Source organism: Rhea pennata, chromosome 1 (assembly GCF_028389875.1).
Source record: "Rhea pennata isolate bPtePen1 chromosome 1, bPtePen1.pri, whole genome shotgun sequence".
NCBI lineage: Eukaryota > Metazoa > Chordata > Aves > Rheiformes > Rheidae > Rhea > Rhea pennata.
In genome coordinates, this window is record NC_084663.1 from 157740124 (window position 1) to 157764166 (window position 24043).

At 38.7% G+C, this 24043-nt stretch overlaps 1 protein-coding gene across 1 annotated transcript; it reads left to right on the top strand.

The window, feature by feature from the left end:
* Positions 1–14517: 14517 nt before the first annotated feature.
* On the top strand, positions 14518–23808 carry SLC10A2 (solute carrier family 10 member 2). Its single transcript, XM_062580051.1, has 6 exons — positions 14518–14939; positions 18129–18247; positions 19388–19476; positions 21592–21767; positions 22390–22547; positions 23675–23808. Exons 1-6 carry the CDS (start codon positions 14518–14520, stop codon positions 23806–23808), a joined length of 1098 nt encoding a protein of 365 aa, XP_062436035.1.
* Positions 23809–24043: the final 235 nt, after the last annotated feature.

Consider the following 24043-nt stretch of genomic DNA (forward strand, 5'->3'; position numbering starts at 1 on the left):
AATCAGCTAGCTCTATGTCAAAGATCTTTTCTGGGTGCAAGCTATCCCCAAACTCATCCAAGATCTCATTTTAACATAAGTAGCCAATGTAGTTTTAAGTAAAACATCAAAACTTGAGCCACAAGTATCTAGACTAAGAGATATAAGGATATCTTCCTTCCCTGAGGTGTTTCTGGGTTGAATCCATCATTTCCTCCTTCCACTGCGGCCTGATTTGACACTGTGGAAAGAAGCAGTCAGGTCCTCTCTGTGACCAGTCTCCTAAAATTGTTAACTTATTTTTCTTTCAATAACTACGACTCTCTTCCATTATACTATTATTGCCCACAGTGAAGGACAACTGAAACACATGAATAATGATAGTGTATTTTCATGTCTTAGCCAGGCTACACAAAATATCTGCTTTACATTAGCAGGATATAGTCAGAGAAATGATAAGGTGTGAACCATACATATTAGTTGTGTTTTGAAGCAGAAAATTAAAATAGAATTGGATTCATTTAACAAGGATAATTTCTCCCATTTGTGCTTTTCTCTTAGATCATAAAAGCAATTTGCAATAAAGTTACAAAACACAAAGTGTTGAGTCAGTACCAGCTTAGATACCTATAGGACAGAGAGTTTACCTATGTAACGTTAATCATCTCCCTTGTTTTGGTCGTGGTAGGGTGAGAAAAAAAAATCAGTATTATTTATGCTAACATGTAAGCATAAAAATAGCAGCTATTAGTTTAAAATTGTTTTAAAGAGTTACTTGAAGTGTGCTAAAAGTATTTGCAGGGCCTTTTGAGCCAAGATCCTGCTCCAGGACTTTCTGGAAACAGATTCAAGGAAGTAGCAGCCGTAGCCTGCTAAAAGCATATTCATTCTTCATTCAGTCACAGGTTCCAGAGAGACCTCAGGGACAAATATAACCTTTTATACACAACAGTATTGTCTAGGACTCATTTCTTCATGAAGTAAAGGTCTACATAGGTTAGAATCTTGCTCTGAAACACTTAATTTCTCTCTGTAAAATGAAGCCAATAATCGTTCATCACTCAAAATTACACAGAGGTCCTTATCATTTGAAATCAGGCTAAATGAATCCTATACACATTCAGGAATGCCGTATCAACGAGACATGGTTAGAATGAAGACCAAAAAAACAAACAAACAAACAAACAAAAATAAATAAAGCAGAGAACTGTAGTACCAGGCTATAAGGTGTCTTGCAGCAAAATGAAAATGTACTTTACTTTTAAAATAAGGGAGAACAGTCTGTAAATCTGTAATAGAATGGAGAATGACTGTAAGAGTTTACCTGAGAAGCTATAAGTACAAACTTCAAACACACAACCACAACAAGAGGTGCCTTGTATATATTAGGAGGTATTGGACAAGTTAAGATAACTTATAGGTATCTTCATTTCTGATAAAATGTCATTGGTTTGGCTTGTTACCTGCTTATGGTATTATCTAAATCATCTGAGATTAAAATCAATAGAGGTACATAAATGAAGATGCACTAGCAATTAACTGGATGACTGAATAGTTCTTTCTGGGATGGAGTCCAAAAGAGATTACTTGGAGTTTTAGTTGACTCAGAAATTTAGCTGATTCATCCACATAGCTAAGCAAGCTACCTAAAATCAAGCCCAAAGCTATCCTTGTTAAATTTTTAAGCATACACTCCACAAGAGCCATTCAGCTGTGTTACTGGAAGGCATCTTGAAATCCTGCATATTACTAATCAGAATCACAAAATGGTTGAGGTTAGAAGGGACCACTGGAGATCATCTAGTCCAACTCCCCTGCTCAGTAGGGTGACCTAGAGCATGTTAGACAGGGTTGAAACCAGGTGGGCTTTGAGAAGGAGACTCCACATCTCTCTGGGCAACCTGTGCCAGGGCTCTGTCACTCTCACAGCAAAGAAATTCTTCCTTATATTTAGGTGGAACTTCCTGTGGTTCAGTTTGTGCCTGTTGCCTCTTGTCCTGTCACTGAAAGAGTTTGGCCCCATCCTCTTGACACCCTCCCTTCAGGTACTTATACACATTGATAAGATCTCCCCTCAGTCTTCTCTTCCCCAGGCTGAAGAGGCCCAGCTCTCGCAGCCGTTCCTCATAGGGCAGGTGCTCCAGCCCTCTGATCATCTTCATAGCCCTATGCTGGACTCTCTCCAGTAGTTCCATGTCTCTGTTATACTGGGGAGCCCAGAACTGGACACAGGACTAGAGATGAGGCCTCCCCAGGGCTGAGTAGAGGGGCAGGATCACCTCCCTCGACCTGCTGGCAACACTCTTCCAATTGTACCCCAGGAGACCAATGGCCTTCTTGACCACAAGGGCACATTGGTGGCTCACGGTTAACTTGTCATCCACCAGCACTCCCAGATTCTTCTCAGCAGAGCTACTTTCCAATCAGGAGTCAGGAAATAAAAGCTTGGAAGAGCTTGGAGGGTGAAGGTATTTCTAGATCCTTTTTGTTGCTAGATGTTTAGTTTAGTTTTATCCAAAGCACGGGAACTGTGTAGAATTTCTTGTGAGACACATAGAAAGAACACTGTCCATTTATGGTATTTATAATCGCATCCCGCCCCCCCCCCCCCAAAAAAAAAAAAAAAAAAATCTGGCCTGTAAATTCTTGTCAAAAGTATTAGTCAATTGTGGAATAAATTTAAGTTACTTCTCTGTCAAGTCTAAACCCTTATAAGCAAATCCTTCCAAAGAAGGCTCCAAATTGTAGATAACTGATACAGACAGCACCACTCTTTGAAATGGTAGAATAAAATGCCTAGTTACTCTAGTGGTTTTGTCACAACACAGGTAGCATCCTGAAGAGACAGGAATGATGGAGTTCGTCAGTTGAAATGAAATCACTCAGAATAATTTTCCTGAAACTTTTTCATAGCATGAAGAATCAAAACAATCATATCTAGAAAATATGCTTGTCAGAAATTGTCAGAAATTGTCAGAAATTAAACGGAAATATATTCCCTAGGAATCCCTTTTTCACCTCCATGTCCATAGAACAAATAAGTTTCTCTAACATTTAAGACCTCGTCAGAAGCTAAGACAAAAGGAGAAGAGAGGATTGTAGGGAGCATTAACGTTATGCAGCAAATTGTGGGAAGGTGGTGATGACATCTTTTGCTTGGATTAAGGGCAGTTTTACCTTTCTTAATAAAATACTAGATTGGTAGTAGAAGAGAGTGACATTAATAAGTAGTTTTAGTGAACAGCTCTGCAATCCAGGAGGAGGATTTTTATTCTTGCTAGTAAGAAATTTCACTTCCCTCTCGCTGAATTCCTCTGGAGGGATATGCAAGTGGAGCAGAGGGACAAGCAATTCCAAAAGACTGAGCTCAATGATTTTCCGTAAAAACTGTCCTTTTGGCAAGAAGGATCTGGTCATAGCAGTCTCCAAACTCACAGATCCTGCGGTTCCACAGGAAGGAGCTTGGCAAAGAGTGGCCACATGGAGAGCTCTTCTGTTGTCTCTCACGCTGAGCAGTGCTGAGCAGTAGAGCTCCATCAGAAATCACACTGATGTCCCCCTTCTTGTCAGTATGCTATAGCAGGAATCAGTGCATAAAAGTGTCACCTGTCTTTGCCAGAGAGGAAAAAAGGTGCTAAAATAACTAAATACACTTTTAGACATTATTTACAATGCAGAAATTAGCAAACGTTCTTGTGACTGACCACTTAGCATGACCAACACTTTTCAGTTTCATGCACATTTGCTTGTTGCTCACCTTCCTGGGCTAACATTTTGAGAGAGTAATCTGAAAGGCCGTGGGGAATAGGCAGAAGTTTCTTGCTGTATCAGATGGGAGGGGGAAGCAGCCATAAGACTGGTTTAGACCAGAAGCTGGACAGTAAATGGTACTCCATATAGATTAAAAAATAACTACTGGGTGCTTTGATAATGCATAAGATTCGTCATTACCATTAACGTGACAGAAGTCAAAAAGAGTGAACAGGTACCGAGTCAGATCACAGTGACTAACTGAGCTATTAGCTCAGCTATGTCAGTAGGCTGCACAAAGCTTGAGATAAGACTCCTTTGGTCAGTTCTTTCTTCTACTCCTCCACAACTCAGTGACACCAGCAGTACAACGCCTTCATACTGCTTGGAGTGAGCATAGTTCACAGCTCACAGAGGAAGAGGAGGAAAGTCTTGTTACATTTACTCTCTCCACAAATTCTAGATTTCTCATGGCTGTTTCTTCATAGTTTTGTCACATGAGATTTCTTAGATCAAATCAGAGTCTGTGAAGGCAGGCAACCTCTGATACACAGATGGAAAAAATTATTGCTGTAGACTGAACAGATTAAAATTCAAAATTTTATTATTCAAAACAGGCTTATGTAGGTGATAATTTCAATAACACCTAGACACACATTTTTTACTACTCTCTCACATTTCCTATTTGTTTCCAATAAAATCTTCAAAATCATCAATAGAAGATGTTCTCTTTATTAGACTACTTAGGTAGCATCTGCCAAGATTATGTACTGAGTTTCTCCCAGAAGAGCTTCGTGGTCAGGTCTCCTTGTCCACATAAGATGGAGTGGATTAACAGGGCTTATTGCATCCTACCAGAGTAGACCCTTGCAAAAGCTCTGTTGCCATCCTCCATGTCTGAGGAACGGGAATGGGAACTTTCCCATCCACAGTAGCAAAACTGTGAATTCCTGTGAATCAGTCAGAGTGAGACTTGGACAACATTGCTACAGAGCAGTAGTTTCCAACCTCCTATTCTCAGACCCCTGAGAGTCCATGAACTGCTCCCAAGAGATTCACAAAACATACTTTGAACCAGACAAATCCAGGCAGAGATAATGTCACCATTACTTTTTTTTGTGATAAGTGACTTTAAAGAAGACTGCTGAAGTTTTCTATTTGTTTTTGAATCTTTTCTAGCATAAGCATATGCCAATGAATTAATCATTCTGCTTGATATTTTCTTTCTTGTTTGGTGATGAGTACATCTCTCTTGACATACATGCATCTGCAGTGACCCTGCTGGACTGGTGTTACACAAGTTAAGTACCATCTAATTTTATCTAGATCATGAGGAATTCACCAGGAAGGACAAGCAACTCGGAAAATGGCAGACAATGAGATGTAATTTAGTAAATGCTATGAAAATCATTAATTCAAAATTTAAACATTTATAGTTTCATCACTAGACGGTGAAGTGGAAAGCAAGTTTCTATATGTATAACTGCAAACCGCACTGTAAAAAGGCAAAATATTCATTTGTTTTCTCACATTGTGCTCATGAATGCAATTTATTGTTGCATTTGCATGTTTTGAGCTGAATGGAGTAGTCAATTGTTAACAGATCTCCATACTTCTTACTCTTGTATATGCTTGATGTAAGTTTTTAAATAATTTTGGAAGTCTATTTCTTTAATTTCTTTTGTGCTAATCAGGCTGGACAGCATTATTTTGAGACTATCAGCAATTTTGAAAAAGCAATAGAGCAATAGACTTGAGCTTCCTTAAAAGAACATTACCTTAGAAATCAGAAAAATGCATATGCTTCACGGGTTTGAATAAAGCATGTAAGTAAGTGAGCAATAAGCATCAGAAGTTATGGATGATGACAGTTTAATAGGCAGCTTTGTAGTATACTCCACTCTTTCACATCAGGTAAAAATGACTCTCCATGGTGACATATTGCTGAATAATGACAACATGAAGAGACATATCCATTTCAACTTAACTGCTGAAGAATCAATGAATGCCATATAAATGAGCTGTTCACACTTAAGTGTCTGGGATGGAAAAGGCAGTCTCAAAACAGATGAAATGACTAACTGAAGCAGGCTTTTAATTTAAAAAAAACTACTGTTACTTGTACTTATGCAGTGTGAGAAGCATTTTAAAAAGAATTTCCCGATCATTTGATCTTGCTTTCTTTTTGTACTCCTTCCATCTCTAAAGGAAAGCTTCCAAGTCTGTCCAGCAAACCCTTCCGTAATTACCTTCATTTGATCAGTTTAATTTTGACAATATGCTTTGACTCCTAGCTCTTAATTCTGGATGCAAGTTACCCATTGTGCCCACAGCACGTTCTTAACAATGTCAAAGGGCTTCCTGTTATACAGAAGGAGTAAGAAAAGAAAAGGACGAGATTACTTGCCAGCTTTTACATGCAAGAGGCAAAACGAACGGTTAAATCTGCCTCATCATATAGCCTCCAGTAATGAATTGGAAAGGCTGTAGAGAAGAGACAGCTGGACAGCTCCTTGTTCCTGGGAGGCCAGTTAACCATGAGTGAAGCTGTGGCTGTTCAAAAGAGTTTTATTCCTGCAATTAAGAAAGGGGAAAGATCTCATTTAGATGAAGTCGTTGCTTCTTATCATGTGTCCCATCCCCTATGTTCATAGTGCAAAAATAACCTGGGCTGGGGACAACAGAAGAGAGGAAGAGAAGGCCTGGAGATGAGACATTAATCATTGTTTCTCTGTCAATGTCACTAATGTCACATCGAGGGCAATAGTAGGGCCACTGGATTCTTGGGAAGTTCTGCCAATCAGACATCTCACCAAGCCTGATTTGCTCAGGTGTGTTCAGTGCTGATAAAACAAGTGCAAGCAGCTCTGAAAAAAAAGGAGACCTTCAGACTACTTATTCATCTAACCACAAAGACAGGAGAAAATGAATGGTTTCTGAGAACGACTGATGAGCAGTAGGACATTTTACCTGGTGATGAAAAAAGAAGATTCTACTACTAGAAAGATAACATTTTACCTTTCAGTTAAACAAATAGTTCCTGGTTTGTATGTGATGCTACCACTAGCAAGTCTGTGCAGCTGTACTGCTATTTGGCATGTTATGGTCTCCCTCTTACTCAGGATAAGAGTTAGCTGAATATAGGCAATATCTTTCACATCTATACATTTTCTCTGCTGAGGCTCTCAATTGAAATCGAAATGTTATTTATATCATCAGGACACACTAGGTTTGGCTAGCATAAGTTTAGTCAAAGCCTAGGTGCGTTCACATCTTAGCATTGAAAATTGTGGTTGACAAGGCTCCTTTATTTTCCCACAGTACTGGTTATACTGAATGTAAAAATATGAATTTATCTGCCTCCTACTTCAGAGGCTACTTCCAAAAGCTTGGTTCTAGATATCTACAAAGCTAATAAGCAGTTTTCATAGTTTTTCCTAGCAATCAGAGAAGGAGGCATTAGATACCCAGCAAGATATACAATGCACGATATAGAGATGGAGGTTTACCTGCTCAGCCTGCTCAGTGGATATCAAACCTCAGGGCCAATATGTAGCTCGTAAACAGTACGTGAAGGAAGTCAGCCTATGCTATAGAGAAGCTTTGAGCTGCAAGACCTTTGCATTACCTTGACGCCCTTCACGTTACTGTACAGCTCAGAGTTCGGCAGCCCGGGTCCCGTTTCCACTGCTGCGTGGGATAACCTCGAAACGCGTCACAGGGCCTGGCCTTGAGCACCCGTCCCTGCCAAGGGACACGGGAAGGCAATCCCACACGTGACGTTAACACGCCGGCCACCTGACAGAACTGTTGCTCCATGTAAAAGATACAGAAATAGCAGCTTTTCTACAGACAGGAAAAGTAAGAGGAGTTAGTTCAGATGCCGACACTAAATGTGAGTTATTCATTATCTTTTTCTAACCACGTTCTTGAGGGACCTATAAAACCAGGAGGTTTTTTGCTTTCATTTCTAGAGGGCTTTTTTCCCCTATTTAAAAAAATATACTCTTCTGACAAATATTTTATAATGTAAATGGATTTCACTGGGCTGCATGTCTGAACTGGAGCTGCTTTTTTATTTCAACTTGTCCACTAATGGTATTACTTCAGTCTCCAAGGACCTACCTTGTACTCTTAAGCCTGCATTTTTGCAGTATTTTTCTCTCTCCTGTAAGATACCTCTAGGTCACATTGGTTAAAAAAAAAAAAAAAAAAAAAGTCAGGGGAGAAAAAGTTAAACACATATTTAGTGATGCAGATGACAAATTTGTTGGATTATAACTTTTTTTGATATAACAGTACTCAGACAGCTTTATAAGAAGCTTAACAAATGTTTAAATTTTAATACTTCAGTTAATATGGTGCTGTCCCATTTCTTTATGAGTCTCATTTGCTCATTTTCATCAATTTTATATTCCTGACTGCTGCAAAAGCCACATCTACAGTAGTAGGTTGCACTTATATACCTTCATTCATAACTCAATAAAAAGTTTTTATTTTAACAGATAGTGTAAAGAGATAATACAGCTTTTTGTCACCAGCTATCAAATTTCATTAATGTCCCACAGTATTTTTTCATGACTAGAATGCTGTTATTATTTGATCATCCCAATTTTTACTTTACAACATTTCCAGACTTCTTGAGAGAGAGTTCAAAAATAGCAATGAAGCATATTCAAAATTACAAGACAAAGAAAACAAGTTTCTCCAGTTAATATCTGAAAGCTTGTGAAAGTATTCAGATAGTTCAAACATTCTGAACAGGAATACTGTGTATGTAAATACTCATACAGCATTGTAAACTGAGCCACAGAAGGTAAAGAGATAAATGAACTGCCTGAAATTGCACAAGAATCGTTAGTGGCATAAAAGCCATAGTTATGTAACATGTCGTTATTTCTGATAAATTCAAAATAATTTTTTTTTCCTAGTTAATGCTTCTTCATAGTAGGTCACCAAGTCTTTAGCTGACCACAAAATCCCCTTGAAGGGAAAATAGAGGTCACTGAAATATCTACAGAAGACCTCAAGGCTTTTGAAGGTACAGAAGACTAATGCCACCTCCATTTATTTCAACAACAGGAGAAAAAAAAAAAAAAAAACATTTCTTAAGCATGTTGTCATTTACTGAAGAAGCTTGGAAAGCGGTTAGAAGATTCACTTCAGTCACACGGAAATTCTCAGAAAGCACAGGTGTTCTCTCTGGAACATTCCTTCTTCTGCTTATATTTGATCATTATTCATATGGTATGTAATTTGCATATAATATAAATATATATTTTATATTGTTTTTATATATTTTGTTTTTATATATTTATAGATAAGCTCCTTCTTTTATAAGGATGGAAATAATCCACTTTTTTGAATCATTACATCCAAAATAAGGGGCATCCAGTTGTGTCAGAAACGAAAGTAGTAGGATACAGTTTATAGTTTGATAGAAAAAAATGCTGGAAATAATTTCAAAACAGAACTGATGGAAATAATTCTGATAAGCATTTTCAAAACAGATATCTGCACTGGCAAGTGTCCATGTTTTAAGAAGAGTTTCAGGTACTATAGTAACACGCTGCACTGCAGGATTCTGATTCCAAATGATATCGTCAAACTTTCAATGAGCTGTCATTTATTTCCGACTATGCCCAAATTCCAGCAATATTACCAAGAGGTGTAAAGTACAGGCAAGTTGCACTAACATGCAGAAAACTAGGCTGGCATCTCTGCTCTTTTTCTTCCTCAAGGCCCAGCAGTTAAAAAATTCACATAAGCTGGAGGGGGGTCAGAATTAAAATTGCTTTCCCTGCCTGAAGGGATTTGAACTTGCATCAGCTCAGTCCCAAGTGAGCGTTCTGCAAAATGTGCCTGGGCAGTGCCTACGGGGTGTTCTGGGCTAGCACTCCCTCAGGTCTCCTGCTGAAGCGATTCCACTTTGAGAGAGAGAATTAAATATTCACTAAGACAGAGTGAGGGTTTGAGTAAATATGACTCTTAAGAGAAGAAGACTCAGTTCCTATTCAAGTTCTTGCTTTTTAGGAGGAAGTGCTGAAGGGGAGCAGCATTTTCAACTGATTTCTTTGCATGGCTCCCACCTCAGTCATTGCTTTTGTGGAATTTCCCATCTTGATATCCAGCTCTCCACATGTTGTGTGAAGACAGCAGGTACCTTAGCATGGATTCTCCCAAGCACCAAAGCACCTATACGTTCAACACTGCGAAGTTTTAGTCTTTTTGAATATTTAGCACTGTAGAGCCAAATTGGAATTAAAATGGCTAACTGTAGGCCCAAACTGTTATTCACTGTCTATTAAATAATGAAACTTATTATTAACATCTACGTGTATCTTAACAGCCCGAGGCATTAGTTAAGATGCCCACTGTTGCACAAGGAGATAAAGACACTCACACAGAGAGTTTACTAATCCTATCATTAATTACATGAACGCGACAATACACGAGACAAGGAACACCATATCCTTCACATTTTTCATTCCCACAGCCAAAGAGCCATCTGCGAGAATTTTCAGAATTGTATTGCTAAAGTAAATTTCTGATATCTAGGTAAGTGGTTCAAATTTCCAGTGACGAGAGCCCACAGCAGCTTCCAGATAAAACTGCACATATTTAGCATTCAACATCATATTCAGCCTTGCAAATACAAAGTCAACTCTTATTCAAAGAACTCTTTTAGACAATGTCTCCTGAAAAGAAAGTCAAGCAAATTACTGAATCAGTCCTGTCAAAAGATGAAGTCTAAATACCTAGAAACATTGTGCAGTCATGTCCAACAATGAAGATGGGTGTTCTACACAAATTTAAATTTAGTTTAGACTCTGGACTGAAAATAAAACATTCCCCAAATAGAAGAGGACAACAGCTTTACAGTAACTTTTCAGGAGAACAGGTACCTTATTATTTACATACGCCATTCACATAAGTGGTGATTACACATATGTATGCATTGTGATTATTTGCACATTGTTGTGACACTATGCAGAAATAGGCATCCAGCCAGGAACTTACAGAAGACTAATTCAGTCTGTAAGAGCCTTTTGCAGAGATCTAGAAAGGAAAGGAGAGATGAAATGGCTGGTTCCTGGTTTCTTTCTCTGTTTCTTCTTTTCTTTTCATCCTTGCTTATTTGTGGAAGGAAAGTTACTCTAGAATGAAAAGCTACTCTAATTGAATCTCAAGCAGCATGGTGGCCCTGTTCCCTAAAAATGAAACCCAACCAAGCGCCTAACGGCAAGTCACACTGTGTTCAGAGTACGCGAAAGTCAGAAACAATCAAGGGGAACTATTCGTGAGTGTGACTTTGAAAAATCAGCTAAGATGCCTCAGAGCTGCAGCCCTAGATTAACCTTAATTGGAGAGAGAGAAAGTTTAAGCAATTAGCAGTTCGCGTTTTCTGTCTTAAAAAGTGGTCTAACATATGAACAAAATTTAGTTGTGATAACTTCTATTCATGTATTACTGCATATATTCCTGCTGCTGTGTTTTTAAAGAGTGAAATTTGCTGCTGTGCTTTAAAGTGTGGACTAACTTCTATCAAAAAGCAGTCTTACAAATGAGTATGTTACTCTTTTGCCAACATATAGGTTCATGCAAATTAGTGAAGCCAGTAGGGCTGCTGAGCTGTCTGGTCTCAGAAAAGAGTAAGAGGTGTTCAGGCTGCAAGGAAAGAGAGAGCAAATTTTGACCATAAGGTCAGGAACCAGACAAACCAGAGAAGAGTGAGTCCCTGAGGACTCTATAGCGTATTAACTATATTACGTATATGCAGCTTCCAGAATTACTGGAGAATTAAATCTTGATAAGGCAAGTGGTTTCTACATGTGACAGAAATCATATAATCTTCAGTGGATACTTTGAAGTTTGCTTGCATTCTAACATTGCAAATACTACTGACAACATAAAAAAAAAAAGTAATGTGAAGAGGAAAAAATCTGGAGATGGAAAAGTCATGTGGCAAGTGAAGACAGAGTCAAACGTGGACAACACACAGAGCTACTCCTGACAATGCACTCAGCACTTTGCCCACCATATACAAAAAACAAAATAAAATCACACTTGGCAAGAACAGCCATATTGCGTGTCAGGACCACAAGTAAGAGATCTCTGCTCAGATTAAATTTTCACACAGATGATGACACTATCGTAATATAATATGAATGAACTGATAGCTATTCAGTTCAACATAAATGCACAAATTAATGATTGTATTTACAGGACAGTCATCAATACCTTCATATTGCCACAGCCAAACTGCTGTGGGTAAGATACCCCACAGTGCCTCTAATTTATCTTCATTTCTGTGCCTACAGCGTTGGTATTTTCAGTATGTTGGATGAAGATGAAAGACATTGGAAGAAAAGCCAGAAGTGGCAGGAAGTAGAGCTTACCTTGGCTAAGTACAGCATCTAGCACAGATGGGATCTTGATCAAAGTGGGGAGCTCTCTGTAACAACCACCATTATCTGAATTCCCTCACAAAATGAACTTGTACACAGTCTGAAAGATCCAGAATCACACTAGGTAAATTTTTATGTGCCTTTTACATTCGATCAATCCAAGGCAGATTTAATGAAGAAACCATTTTTGATTCACCAGGAAAAAAATTATTTCCAACTGATCAAGAACTTTTCATTAAGCTGCAGGATGTGAGACTAATCCCTGACCATTAGGATGCTGATGTGAGAGATGGCACATCGGGGTCCCAGGCCTGCCCCACTGAGCTGTACAGGTAAAGTTGTTCTTCTCGAGACAGTCTGAGACTAGCAACTCACAATATGCTAAGTGGAAGACCTGCTTTCAAATCTCTGCTGTAATTCAGAGAAAGAAATGCAGAGTGGCTTTTTCTCCCCTATCAACTCTCAGCAGCTGAGAACTGCTCAGTTTTGAGTTTCAGAGAGGGAAGCACAGCCATTTGATAAATCTGTTTTTCAGATATATTTATATTTATATTTCAGGCCTTTTGATTTCCTCTCTCTTCACTTCTTTCAATTGGGTTTTTTTGGCATGAAGAACTCATCTAATTGGACTTGTGCCTTTGTTCTTGCACCTGTTAAAGGAAATAATAATATTGATTGTTCAAAGTCACTGTGATATTTAACGCGCGAACATTTGCACAACACCCACCCAGTATGGTGATAAGCATAGTAAAAATATCTAAACATTGACTGATGTGTGATGTTTTTCCACAGGAAAACAGGCATGAGAAAAGGACATGAATCAAGGTGGGGAAGTGAGAGCATGGATGCACATCAGGAGGCAAATATGCCAAGGACACTGAATCCCCTCTGATCCCATGTACAAACAAGATGAGGTTTGCACCCTTATCACAGGTGCAAACCTTAAACACAGAGCCGTGCTGAAGGGGATATGGTCCGTTTCTGCTGAAGCAGCGCTAGATACACCTGGCTCCAGAGCATCTTGCAAACCTGCCACCTCCGCATTCCATGGCTGCTCCTCATGCTGAGCTCAGCAACCGTATTTTCTTCCTCCTCTGCCCTCATCACGCTGCACTCCTCTTATTGCCACTCACTGTTTCCAGTGGAGGAAGGGCTTCCAGAGCGAAGCATGCCGTTTGGTCAGAAGAGGACCATAAATCCCCATGCTAATCTAATAAGTGCAGTTGATGCCTCCTGGCTCTCCAGCCCTCAGCTCTCCCTGGCTTACTGACATACTCAACACAGTGATAGACACGGCCAGGACTGAGCACAAGCCTGTAGGCTGTGGGAAAAGAAAGCTTCTGGCTGCAGAGCTTACTCCCATCCCCCTACTCCCTCATCTAGTCTTTAACTTATTATTAGCTACTAAAATCTCTAAGAACGTAAGACTTGGGCTATGTGAAGGAGTAGCATCACTCTTTCCTTCCTATGACCCTTTTTATGGCATATATTTACTCTGGGAACAATGATTGGCCAAACCAGACAGCAGCAAGCAGTAATGAAGTGCCTCAGCTTAAGGGACTCTGTTATGTCAGGACTGTGGTGGTGCTGCACATGCCAAAGCAAAAATTCAGTCAACATGTTAATGGACTGTATCTCTGGCAACTTTAAGGTCAGAGATCTTAACCATCTTCAGGATTACATAGAATATGAAAAGGAATGACAAAGATTTCAGGGGTATCTAGAAGTTAAAACTGACACAACTGTATGCCTACTTCTGTGGTAAAGTTATCACTGTACACCAATCACTTTTTTATATACCAGAATTTTGATCCAAATGAGGATCCTATCCCATTCAAAGTGACTCCATATATCCTGCTCAACCCTTACACCAGAGCATTATGTCACTTGGCAAGAGATGCTGCCTCAAATCTGTTTCTGCAGCTTTCTCTGTGCAGGACTAAGACCTTTGTTTGCTCTTCTGTGAATGCAGAGAAGCTCTGAAGTTCTCCTGAATTGTAGCCCTGTGTAACTGTTAGAAGGAAAATAATTAATCCTAGCTTATCCTAACTTTCCCTCCCTCCTACATTTTTCAGTCTGTGTGTTCAGCTACACCATAAACCTTTGCTGCACCCTTAAATATTAACACAGCTATTCTCTTCATGTGGAATTCCTCATTTTCATATGAATAAATGATTAATTGTCACCCAACTGAGCAGGTATAACTTTTATAACTATATGAATCAGCACTATGCCAATCCCTTTAAGAATAGTAACACTGTTCAAGTATTTATTGTACTTTATTGCTTCCTGGATCATTTAAAAGGAGTCACTGACAAACAGCCATTTACACAGGCTTAAAAGTTTACGTTGGATGTACTGAGCGTTTCTGTATTTCAAAATGCAGACGTACCTTCTTCTCCAGCAACTTAAGGCTAGGTCTTTGACAGAAAACTCCAGTGTTTGTCCGCTAAATGCTACTGTTTGCAATGGCACATCTTGTGTGTTACCTGAGGACAATTTTAACAAAATTTTGAATACGGTACTGAGTACTGTTCTGACAATCATGCTGGCTATGGTGATGTTCTCTATGGGCTGTAATGTGGAACTAAAAAAATTTTGGGGACACATAAAAAGACCCTGGGGTATTTTTGTAGGTTTTCTTTGCCAGTTTGGAATTATGCCTCTCACAGGCTTCGTGCTATCAGTGGCCTTTAATGTGCTTCCTATTCAAGCGGTTGCAGTGCTGATCATGGGATGTTGCCCAGGTGGAACAGCTTCCAATATCCTTGCCTACTGGGTGGATGGTGACATGGACCTAAGGTAAGAGCAGTTACTCTCTAAAACGTTCATGTGTCTTTTTATGGTGTAGGCTTCATACCGAAAAGCTTGCATGACATTTGTCTTTGCTATCTAGCTTATGCATGTTGGAGCCTCCTTCTTGCTGAGTTGTTTAATTTCTATAATAGTAATAAATATGAATAGAATAGCAATTATGCTCTGTTCATTGAGAATTCATGAGGAAGATAACATGAGAAGATTGTGCATAGTAGAAAATATCTTCATTATAAACGCTTAGATCCTGCTGAAAATAGTACCAATGAACACCTCTAAAATACTAAAGGTTATGAAAACTTGGTCTAAGAGCCACATTTGTGGTTTTGTTTCTCCCAAGATCTCAGGCAGTGGGAAAAAAAAACCCAGAATTTTAGAAACTGAATCCTGTATATGAAATGGTGGCTATGCGATAATTTTAAAGTAATGTTTCTTGAAAGATATCATCTATGGAAAAGTATTTTCCCTCCTTTTGTGTTTTACACAATGAATAGACCTTCAAAGCTTTCTCTTTGTCAACTAATACAGATGAAAATCACTTGTGGCAATTCTATTTGCTCCTGGCACCCTATAGAAGTTTTCAAGCTGAAGGAAACTTTAATACGATACAAGGCACCGCCCTCCCTGTTGGGAATAAAGGAAAAGCTCCTTTGGGGCTAAGTGTGATGATCTCAATGACAGCTAATTTGGCTGCAACTTCAGGATGCTGCAAACTCTAAAACTGTGACACATAAGGCAGCCAACATGCTCGGTGACATCAACCACACAGTAGAAATGAACTCAGCTTTTGATACAAATTCAAGGTGGGGGTGCTCATTAATTCAAACAGCCTTTAAAAATGAGCTTTTTTTTTATTCTGATCATTTTTCATTAAAATAAATAGAATCACTTCTCTGTTTCCCACAGAGTAACATAAATTGCAACATTCATCCAATTTATCATATGTCAGTCTGAACTAGAAATGGAAAAACTAATAGAAGTAAGAAAGATGTGGAGCTAAGGTGAACAGAGTAAGAATTTAATATTTGTGGCTTTACTAAAACATTTTTTTCTGTCCTTTGAAAACAGTGAATTTTTCTGTCACATATAGGTGTTAATGTAATATGTGCTTTTTGATACTGTATATAGTCGACTCTGCTAATTGCCAACTTCCCTACTTTGGAGGACAGATCTATGACATTAGAAACTGTAACACACTCTTTCAATAAATGTAGTTCTGAGAAAACACAGATGGAAAGATACGCAGGATAAATCTGAAATTCCCAGTCTTACTGTGGAAGAACACACTGAGCCAAACTATGCTTTCACAGCTCTGAATGTTCAGAATCACTACATTGAAATCAGTAGTAAAAATCTGAATTGATGATGCTATAAATAAGAGTAGAATTTATCTCCCATGACCCTGGCAGAGGGTAAGGTAAATTAAAAATACGTATAAAAGATTATTTTTCAGGTAAAAACCTTATCCTTTAAGATTTCAAAGGCTTTTGATCAGGACCTCAGTGACATAATGCAAGGCCTGCAGGATGTGGCAGATATAGCAAACTAAGCAATGCAATGATCTTCAGTTCTTGATGAAAGAATAACAGCATAAGTAGCCTGGCTAGTTTCTACAGTCTGCATAGTATTATAAAAAACCTGTCAGTTTTACAGAAAATCAACATATCAAACAAAGGTTTTCCTTTCAACTGATATTTTTTTGTGCTTATACATAACCAGCCACCACCCTTGCTTGCAGTCCTGCTTCAAAATTTCGCCGTGCAAATAGATCACAAGTTGGAGAAGGAATGATTTTTCTGCTTCTGATATAATTACAGGGAGATGAAGTGTGAGGTTTTATGCTTTTTTTGTTGCTCAGGCTTAGCTGATGTCCTCCAGAGTTTCCCATGGGGGCACCTGTTTTTGACATTTCTTAGTATTTAATGAGAGCAACCACTGAGTCACCACCCCTCTCCTCTGCAGCACCCATGAGAGTTTCTGTAAGCACTAGGGTTAGAGATGGAGAATGAGCAGACTTTGAAACAGGATTTAGGTATTGGAAATGCAGGAAAATGTAGGGAATATGGATGAAGGAAAATTAAGATGTTTTATCCATTTGGAGCTTCACCCGACCTGAGTCATAGACCATTGCTCTTTTAACTTTGCACATAGGAATCCTCTTGCTAGAGGCTCCTACAAAGTTATAGCTAATAATACTGAAACACAGAGTAATAGGAACCAAAATTAACACAAATACATCTGCAGTTTCTGTATGACTTGTTCTAGATAACCCTGGCTCTCCCTAGTTTGTAGGAGAGGATTGATATCATCTTTTTTGAGGACAATCCATGTAGAAAAGCAGTCAGGAGTGAGGCTCAGAAAGATGTTCCTAAATTGCCTTCTCTAGAGTCCTCTCTTGTAATTTTTACCACAGAGGAGTGTGATTTGTAGACATAATTTTATCTATACTATTCACATTCTGAGAATCTCCTCTTTTTTCAACTGTGTTGCCTTGCCCATCTTCTTCATTCTTGCAACAGAAGCATATTTTTGTAAGAGGTGTATCAAACCTGATAAAAGAAAGGCTTTTATTTCAAACTGGAAAGGTCTTCCAACAAATCAAGGAAGCAACAATACTTATGCTCAGCTTCACTAAGTAACTCTCTGCACCTATTTGGGGGCATAGAGCAGAACTAGGCAGAAAAGGGAATTTTATCCCATCATACATGCTAGGTAATTAATTTTTCTGTCTTATTTTATTGGCTTTGGAGTGAAATTTTAACACTCCAAAATTACTGGTAAAATGGAAAGCTCCAGCTTAAATCCCTCTGATCCTGCCTAGCTTGCCAGGCCTCTCAAAGGCCAGTCATGCAGTCAGTGTGCAGACAAATTTGCCAACAGACTTCCTGATGGCTTCCTGCCTGACTCCTTCATTTGTGCTGACAGTTGCTGTTATGTGTCTGCAGAGCATGTGGATATTTCATGTTCTTTTTTTTGTCCTTTCTTTTGTTTCACAGTAGAAGCTATTTTTTCAATTTAGGATTCTTTTTTCCCCTTAACTTGATACATGGGACAAACTGTCTGTAGCCAGTTGTATTTCTTGCCCAACATTTCACAGCTGTTAAGTCATAATAAGAAAATGAGAAAGACTGTAGGTTAGCATGAGACAAACTGTAACATTAACCACTCTCTTTCCAGCGTCAGCATGACAACTTGCTCCACAGTGCTTGCAATGGGGATGATGCCACTTTGTCTCTTTATTTATACCAAGATGTGGACTGATGCTGGCTCAATCGTACTCCCATATGACAGCATTGGTGAGTCAAGTAAATCAGCACTTTCCCTTCTAACTCTGTCCTTCATTCTTTTTCTGGTAACAATTGTCTTGGTATCGTCATCATTGCAGAGTCACACAGATGTGACCTCGGATTTTTAAAAGATATTTATTCACCTACTTTCCAATGACATCAGTGGGAGTTATTCCATATCTTTTTAGGTCGTCCAGAGCTCTGTGGAACAAAGCCTTTAAGTTTTCACAAATATGGTACAGATATTTATCGCAAGGTAGTACGTGTTTTTTTATTTAAATTGGCTGGAAAACTTGCATAGGACTGGGATACGAATATAGAATAATTCATACAGGAATAGATGTTTTCCGTGGATAAAAGTGCTTGTAACAGCTTCAAGGCACAATCCTGCAATGTGCTAAGTGCCAAGGCCATACTCTAGCAAAGTACTTAAGCACATGTGGATAATTAAGCAAGTGGTTAAAACTGCTGAGTCTCATTGAAAAGCTGCAATCTACACTACCACGAGTGGCTTCATTTGACTTCTTGTCAAAAATCTCATCCATCTACAAGCAGAATATGGGCTAAGTATTTAGAAATACATGCTCCAGTGCTTCACAGAACTGTGGCCCTAGTGCTTATCAAGTTTGATTCCATGTTGTGCTAATCTTACAAAGCCAGTAGAGTCACTTTTATATTCTTCAATTTCATTTCCCATTGTCCTCGAAAAAAATTGCATAAATTGCTTGCACTTTTTGACATAAATTCTGCAGGAGGGAGGCCAAAACAAAAGAAGCTCTGAACTGGTTGTTGATACGGTACAGTAGCAAAACACCTGCAGACAGAATGAACATTTAATAAACCAACTCATATCGCAGCATAGTGATGATTAACACACTCAAATTTCTGTCTCCCTTTTTGATTCGGGTGAATGAGCATGTAGCTAAGCAGAATGGCAATTACTTCAACAGGTTTGCAAAGATAGCAGACTCTATAGAAAAGCAAATGGGCAGGTGTGGGTAGAGCGTGCATATGTATCAGACACATCCTCCACAGGCTTCCTCTGTAAGCTCAGCCACTCTATACAGTGTCTTTTCTCCCATCACTTCTGCATTATATGTGGGCTTATTTTTTCTTTTCTTTTTTTTTTTTTTTTTTCACCTTTTCCAGGAATTTCACTAGTAGCTCTTGTAGTTCCTGTTTCATTTGGGATGTATGTTAACCACAGATGGCCTCATAAAGCAAAAATTATACTTAAGGTAGGATATGTAAGCTGAATCATTATTAATTGCAGACAATTTGTGGATTCAGTGCCACCACTGAAGCAATACATTGCTATTCATAGTATCTGACTTCACAAGAACTGTGAAGTTCTCTGTAGAGAGCAAGTGAGATGCTACAGCAAAGTATTGCTTTCCCCCTCCACAAATAGTCATGAGTTGCATACATTATGATAAACTATCATTATCCAAGGAGCCTATTTTGTCTTTGGTGAGAACTATGTTAATAATTAAGCTCAGTGTATAACATAATGTATAAAAACTGAAAGCTGGGAGGAAAATCATTCTGGTGACTGGAAAGTATTTCTCTACACAATAAAAAAAATGAAAACTTATTCTGGCTCAAACAAAAAAGTTTCTACTTTTAAACCAGTTTATTGTTTTTTGGAAATTTTGAGCAAAACTTATTTTTGAAAATGTTGCTTCTGTTTAAAAAATCCAGTAAAAACTATTCACAAAATTCAACTATATTTACTAGATCATTTCAAATACATCAAAACTACATTCAGAGGCAACAAAATGTATCACAAAAATAATAATAATAGCCTACCTATGTTTGGTGTTAGCAGCAATCATTCAGAACATTTCTCTGATAGGTTCAAAGTGTTTTATAGACATGATCCTCATGACCCTCACTGACCACCCCTAATATTATCTTCTTAATTTTCTTAATTTAAGCTAAGTTGATCTAACAGCTAGTTAGTTACCTATATTTCATTATTCTTTCTGTGATAACAGCTCAGGAAAAGAAGACCACAAAAGAAGTCCATTTAAATCAAATTCATTTTCCTGAAATATTAGCTTACTGTGTTTTTTTTTTCAAATGTACTCATAGCTTACTTATGAACTTGGTTACTATGAAGTGTTGGTTTCAAAACTATTCTATTCCTGTTTAATCAGTTATGGGAAAAGGGTGGATTTGAACTCGCATAGGGAAAGACTCCACTTGCTCTCTCAGCAAAAAAACACCATTTCATTTTCTTTCATAGTGGATGGGTAAATAGCCCATAGAGGAGTCTGTTGACAGCTTGCTTTGTGCAGGACAGGAAAGCACGAAGGGAAGATTGAGCCATAACCATCAGATCAAGGTCCATACAGTGACAAACAGAGATAAAGCACGGAGATGCTGTACCAAGTGAGCTAAAGGAGCTTGTCACAGCCGGACTATATTTATTTTTCATAGGTGCATATCCTTAGTAGTTCAGAAAAACAAAAGCAGTTGTTCACTCGGTGCTCTTAAAAAGGCTTCAGCCAAAGACTGAAGAAGTCAGTTCAATGGGAATAGGCTTCCCATATAAACGTCTTAGCTGCAAAATGGTTTCTCCTAAGCCTAACCCCAGAAGTCAGTCAGTGAGTTCCCTGGCAATATATGCCATGAGAGCAAATATTTCACTTGGATATTGAGAAGAGAGTTAATTATCCCTCTCTCTGGCAAGCAGCGGCTAGGATCTCTGCACGTTCAACGACAGGAAATAAGATCACCTCGAAGATTATGGCTATGTAGGAACACCACATGAACTCACATTCAGTTTCCAAACACACTGTATTTTCAGCCACATTAAAGATTTACTCATCCACTTGGAAAATAATTTCCTAGCACTAACAATCTGGTGTCTAGTTAGCATACTCTGTACTAAGTCCCAAGTGTAACTGACCAAGTGGGGGGAAAATCTATTATACTAGCTAGTAGACTGTCTCAATAACTCTAGGAAAATAGTTCTGATCTATGCATCATTTCTTGTTCATGCCGTGCCTCTGAGATTATTTTTAATGTTGCATTCTAAGTATAGCAAAAGTTTCAAGAGATCAGTCTTACTGATACCTGCTATAGATACCTGTTCTACTGTGCCTTGATCTATAGCCGTAATCACATGTTGAAATAACTTGTATATCTCCAGTTTTTTTGAAAATGGCAGCTATCTAATTTGTGCGCTTGTTGTGAATTACATTGCAAAAAGTGTTCCATTTTATATTTAATAAGATATTTTAATGACTTAGTTAAAGAACTTCATGGGCATGTTTGAAATTTTGTTTGATGACATTAAATTTCATCAAAGTCTCTTTCCACACAGTCCTTCCTCTTTTTTCCCACAGATTGGTTCCATTGTTGGAGCAATCCTCATCGTGCTCATAGCTGTGGTTGCAGGAATTCTGTACAAAGGCTCCTGGATTATCTCCCCTAAATTATGGATCATTGGTACTATATTTCCAGCAGCTGGATATTCTCTGGGGTTCCTTCTGGCGCGCGTAGCTGGTCTGACTTGGAACAGGTATAGATTTCTCTGTGACATAGAGCTATAGTCTTATTGCCGCTGTAAAGTTTTTATTTAATGATTAATCAATGCTGAGAATACTCCCTAAATATTAGTCATCCTGCAAGGTCACTCATTCCCCAACTCTGTTTCTGCAGTACTGCACTTAGATAAGTCTTTTCTTGTGCTTGTTTTTGTTTATGGATTCTAATTCTCTATTTCCTCCAATCTGTCATGTGTCTTCACCTTGCATGCCTGCGTCCTAAACCTCAAAGGAAGTAGATAGGACAGGCATTACTAACCAGCTGGCTGGGATTGCAGTAAAATTTCCCATGAAGTAGCAGCAGTCTACAATTTAGAGCATCATTACAAGAGAGGGAGATAGTGAGTGTTGCTGAACAATATAACATACATGTCTTGAAAGTGGAGGACAGTCTTCTACAATTGCTGAACACCTGTAAATTGTATTTCCTCTAGTGCTAACCACTGTATGTCTTGCGGAGTGTTTTGTGGGCTGTGTGAGCTGGAGGATACTGTTTTCTCAGTTATCTATTACTGCATGTTATTTATCCGGACTCCCAAAAAGCTTAGGAGTGCAAAGGCTCCTATATGATGACCGTCTTTGTATTACTCCCTTCAGATGTCGAACAGTGGCTCTGGAAACAGGCTTGCAGAACACACAGCTGTGTACGACGATTGTACAGCTCTCCTTCAGCCCTGAACAACTTGAACTGATGTTTACTTTCCCGCTCATCTACAGTATTTTCCAAGTGTTGTTTGCACTAATAATTTTAGCAGGTAAGGTATAGACATTTTCCATTATAGCAGGTGTTATTATTATCAGTCTCATTTGTCATGAAGTATGGAGAAAATAAAAATAGACAATTTAGGGATTAAAATAGTCAAATGGAATACAGATAAGCGAATAATGCCCCCAGTTATTAGTGAAAATTGCCACTGTGGTGTGCCCTGTAGAAGGAAGATATGAGGATCGGTTCCAGATTTGTAAGGACGCTTTCTTTCAGCATAAGGGAGGGGATCTCCATCACCTACAGCTGAACACATGAGCATACCTTGAACACAGGGTTGTTATCAGCCTTTGCTGAGGAAGGGTAAATGGATCTTCTGCCAGAGCCTTATATCACCCCAAGGCGGCAGGGGTTACGTTGCACACCAGAATCATTCCCAATCGGCGCAGCCCAGCAGGCAGCTAGCCCTCCAGCCAGCTCCTAAGAAAACTGGCATTAACTTAGTGGAAGTATTTTCCATGAGAAATAAAGGCCCCTTTTCCTCCCCATATACACCTTGTATGAGTTGCGCTGCCGCTAACATAACTGACTTACTGAGGGCAGGACCTCGTTCGCCCCTGTTGCTCACCCCTAAAACCAGCTGTAGCTATTTAGATCCTAATTCCAAACCAGACTTCTCACCAGCAGCCCAGAGCGTTGCCCCGGGGACACGGGTTTGGAGGGGTAGTGCTAATGCTTACCTCTCAGGCAGGCAACAGCATGAGGACGGTGCAAGGACAGACAAACCGCTCTGCCTGGCTTTGTCTCGGTTTCTGCCAAACGGAGCTGACTGAGAAGTAACAATCAATCCCCCAGACCTGGCCAAGAGCCCGAAAGCTTTCTAAGTTAGACAAACAATACATTTAGAAGTCATTGCACACAGCAGGAGGAGGAAGCAGTCCAACACCAAAATCAGAATTTAAAATATATTCCTAGTAATTTTCTAAATACACTTTTTTAGTGATGAGTGCTGCTAAAATATAATATTTAAATATAGCTTTAAACTGTCTGGGGGTGTATGAATACACCTTTAAGCAGTATAAGGAAGGAAAATGTTGTGTGTATTGTACTACAATAGTTTCTTCAGATCGTTATTGTAATTTCTTTATTTAATACTGAACGTATACTGATTTCCAGGCTACTGTATTTACAAAAGATACCGGTGCAAAACGAAGACAGATGACATGAAAACAGAGGAAGAAACCAAATCAAAATCAGTGTCATCGAGTGCTGTAACAAATGGAGGATTTATATCAAATGAAAGCAAATAGACAATCACCTCACCGTTCCAACCAGCTAAAAATGTATAATATCTATGATTTGCTTAAAACTTTTTTTTTTACATTTTGTTGCTTTAAGGAAATATTTAACAAAAGAAAGTGTTCTGTTGATATTGTACAGAAAGACTTTAAAAAGATTAACTTATGAAAGATTTCTACTTTAATTTTGAATGTGGTTTCTGCTATGATTGTAGAATCTATTTTTGAAGCTAATTCTCTAAGATAT

Bases quoted from the DNA above. Each gene is read 5' to 3' on its own strand.
- SLC10A2 (XM_062580051.1), top strand. From the start codon at position 14,518: ATGCAGACGTACCTTCTTCTCCAGCAACTTAAGGCTAGGTCTTTGACA. The intron at 18,248-19,387 runs GTGAGTCAAGTA...CACCTTTTCCAG, and splicing joins ACTCCCATATGACAGCATTG to GAATTTCACTAGTAGCTCTT. The intron at 22,548-23,674 runs GTAAGGTATAGA...ACTGATTTCCAG, and splicing joins TGCACTAATAATTTTAGCAG to GCTACTGTATTTACAAAAGA.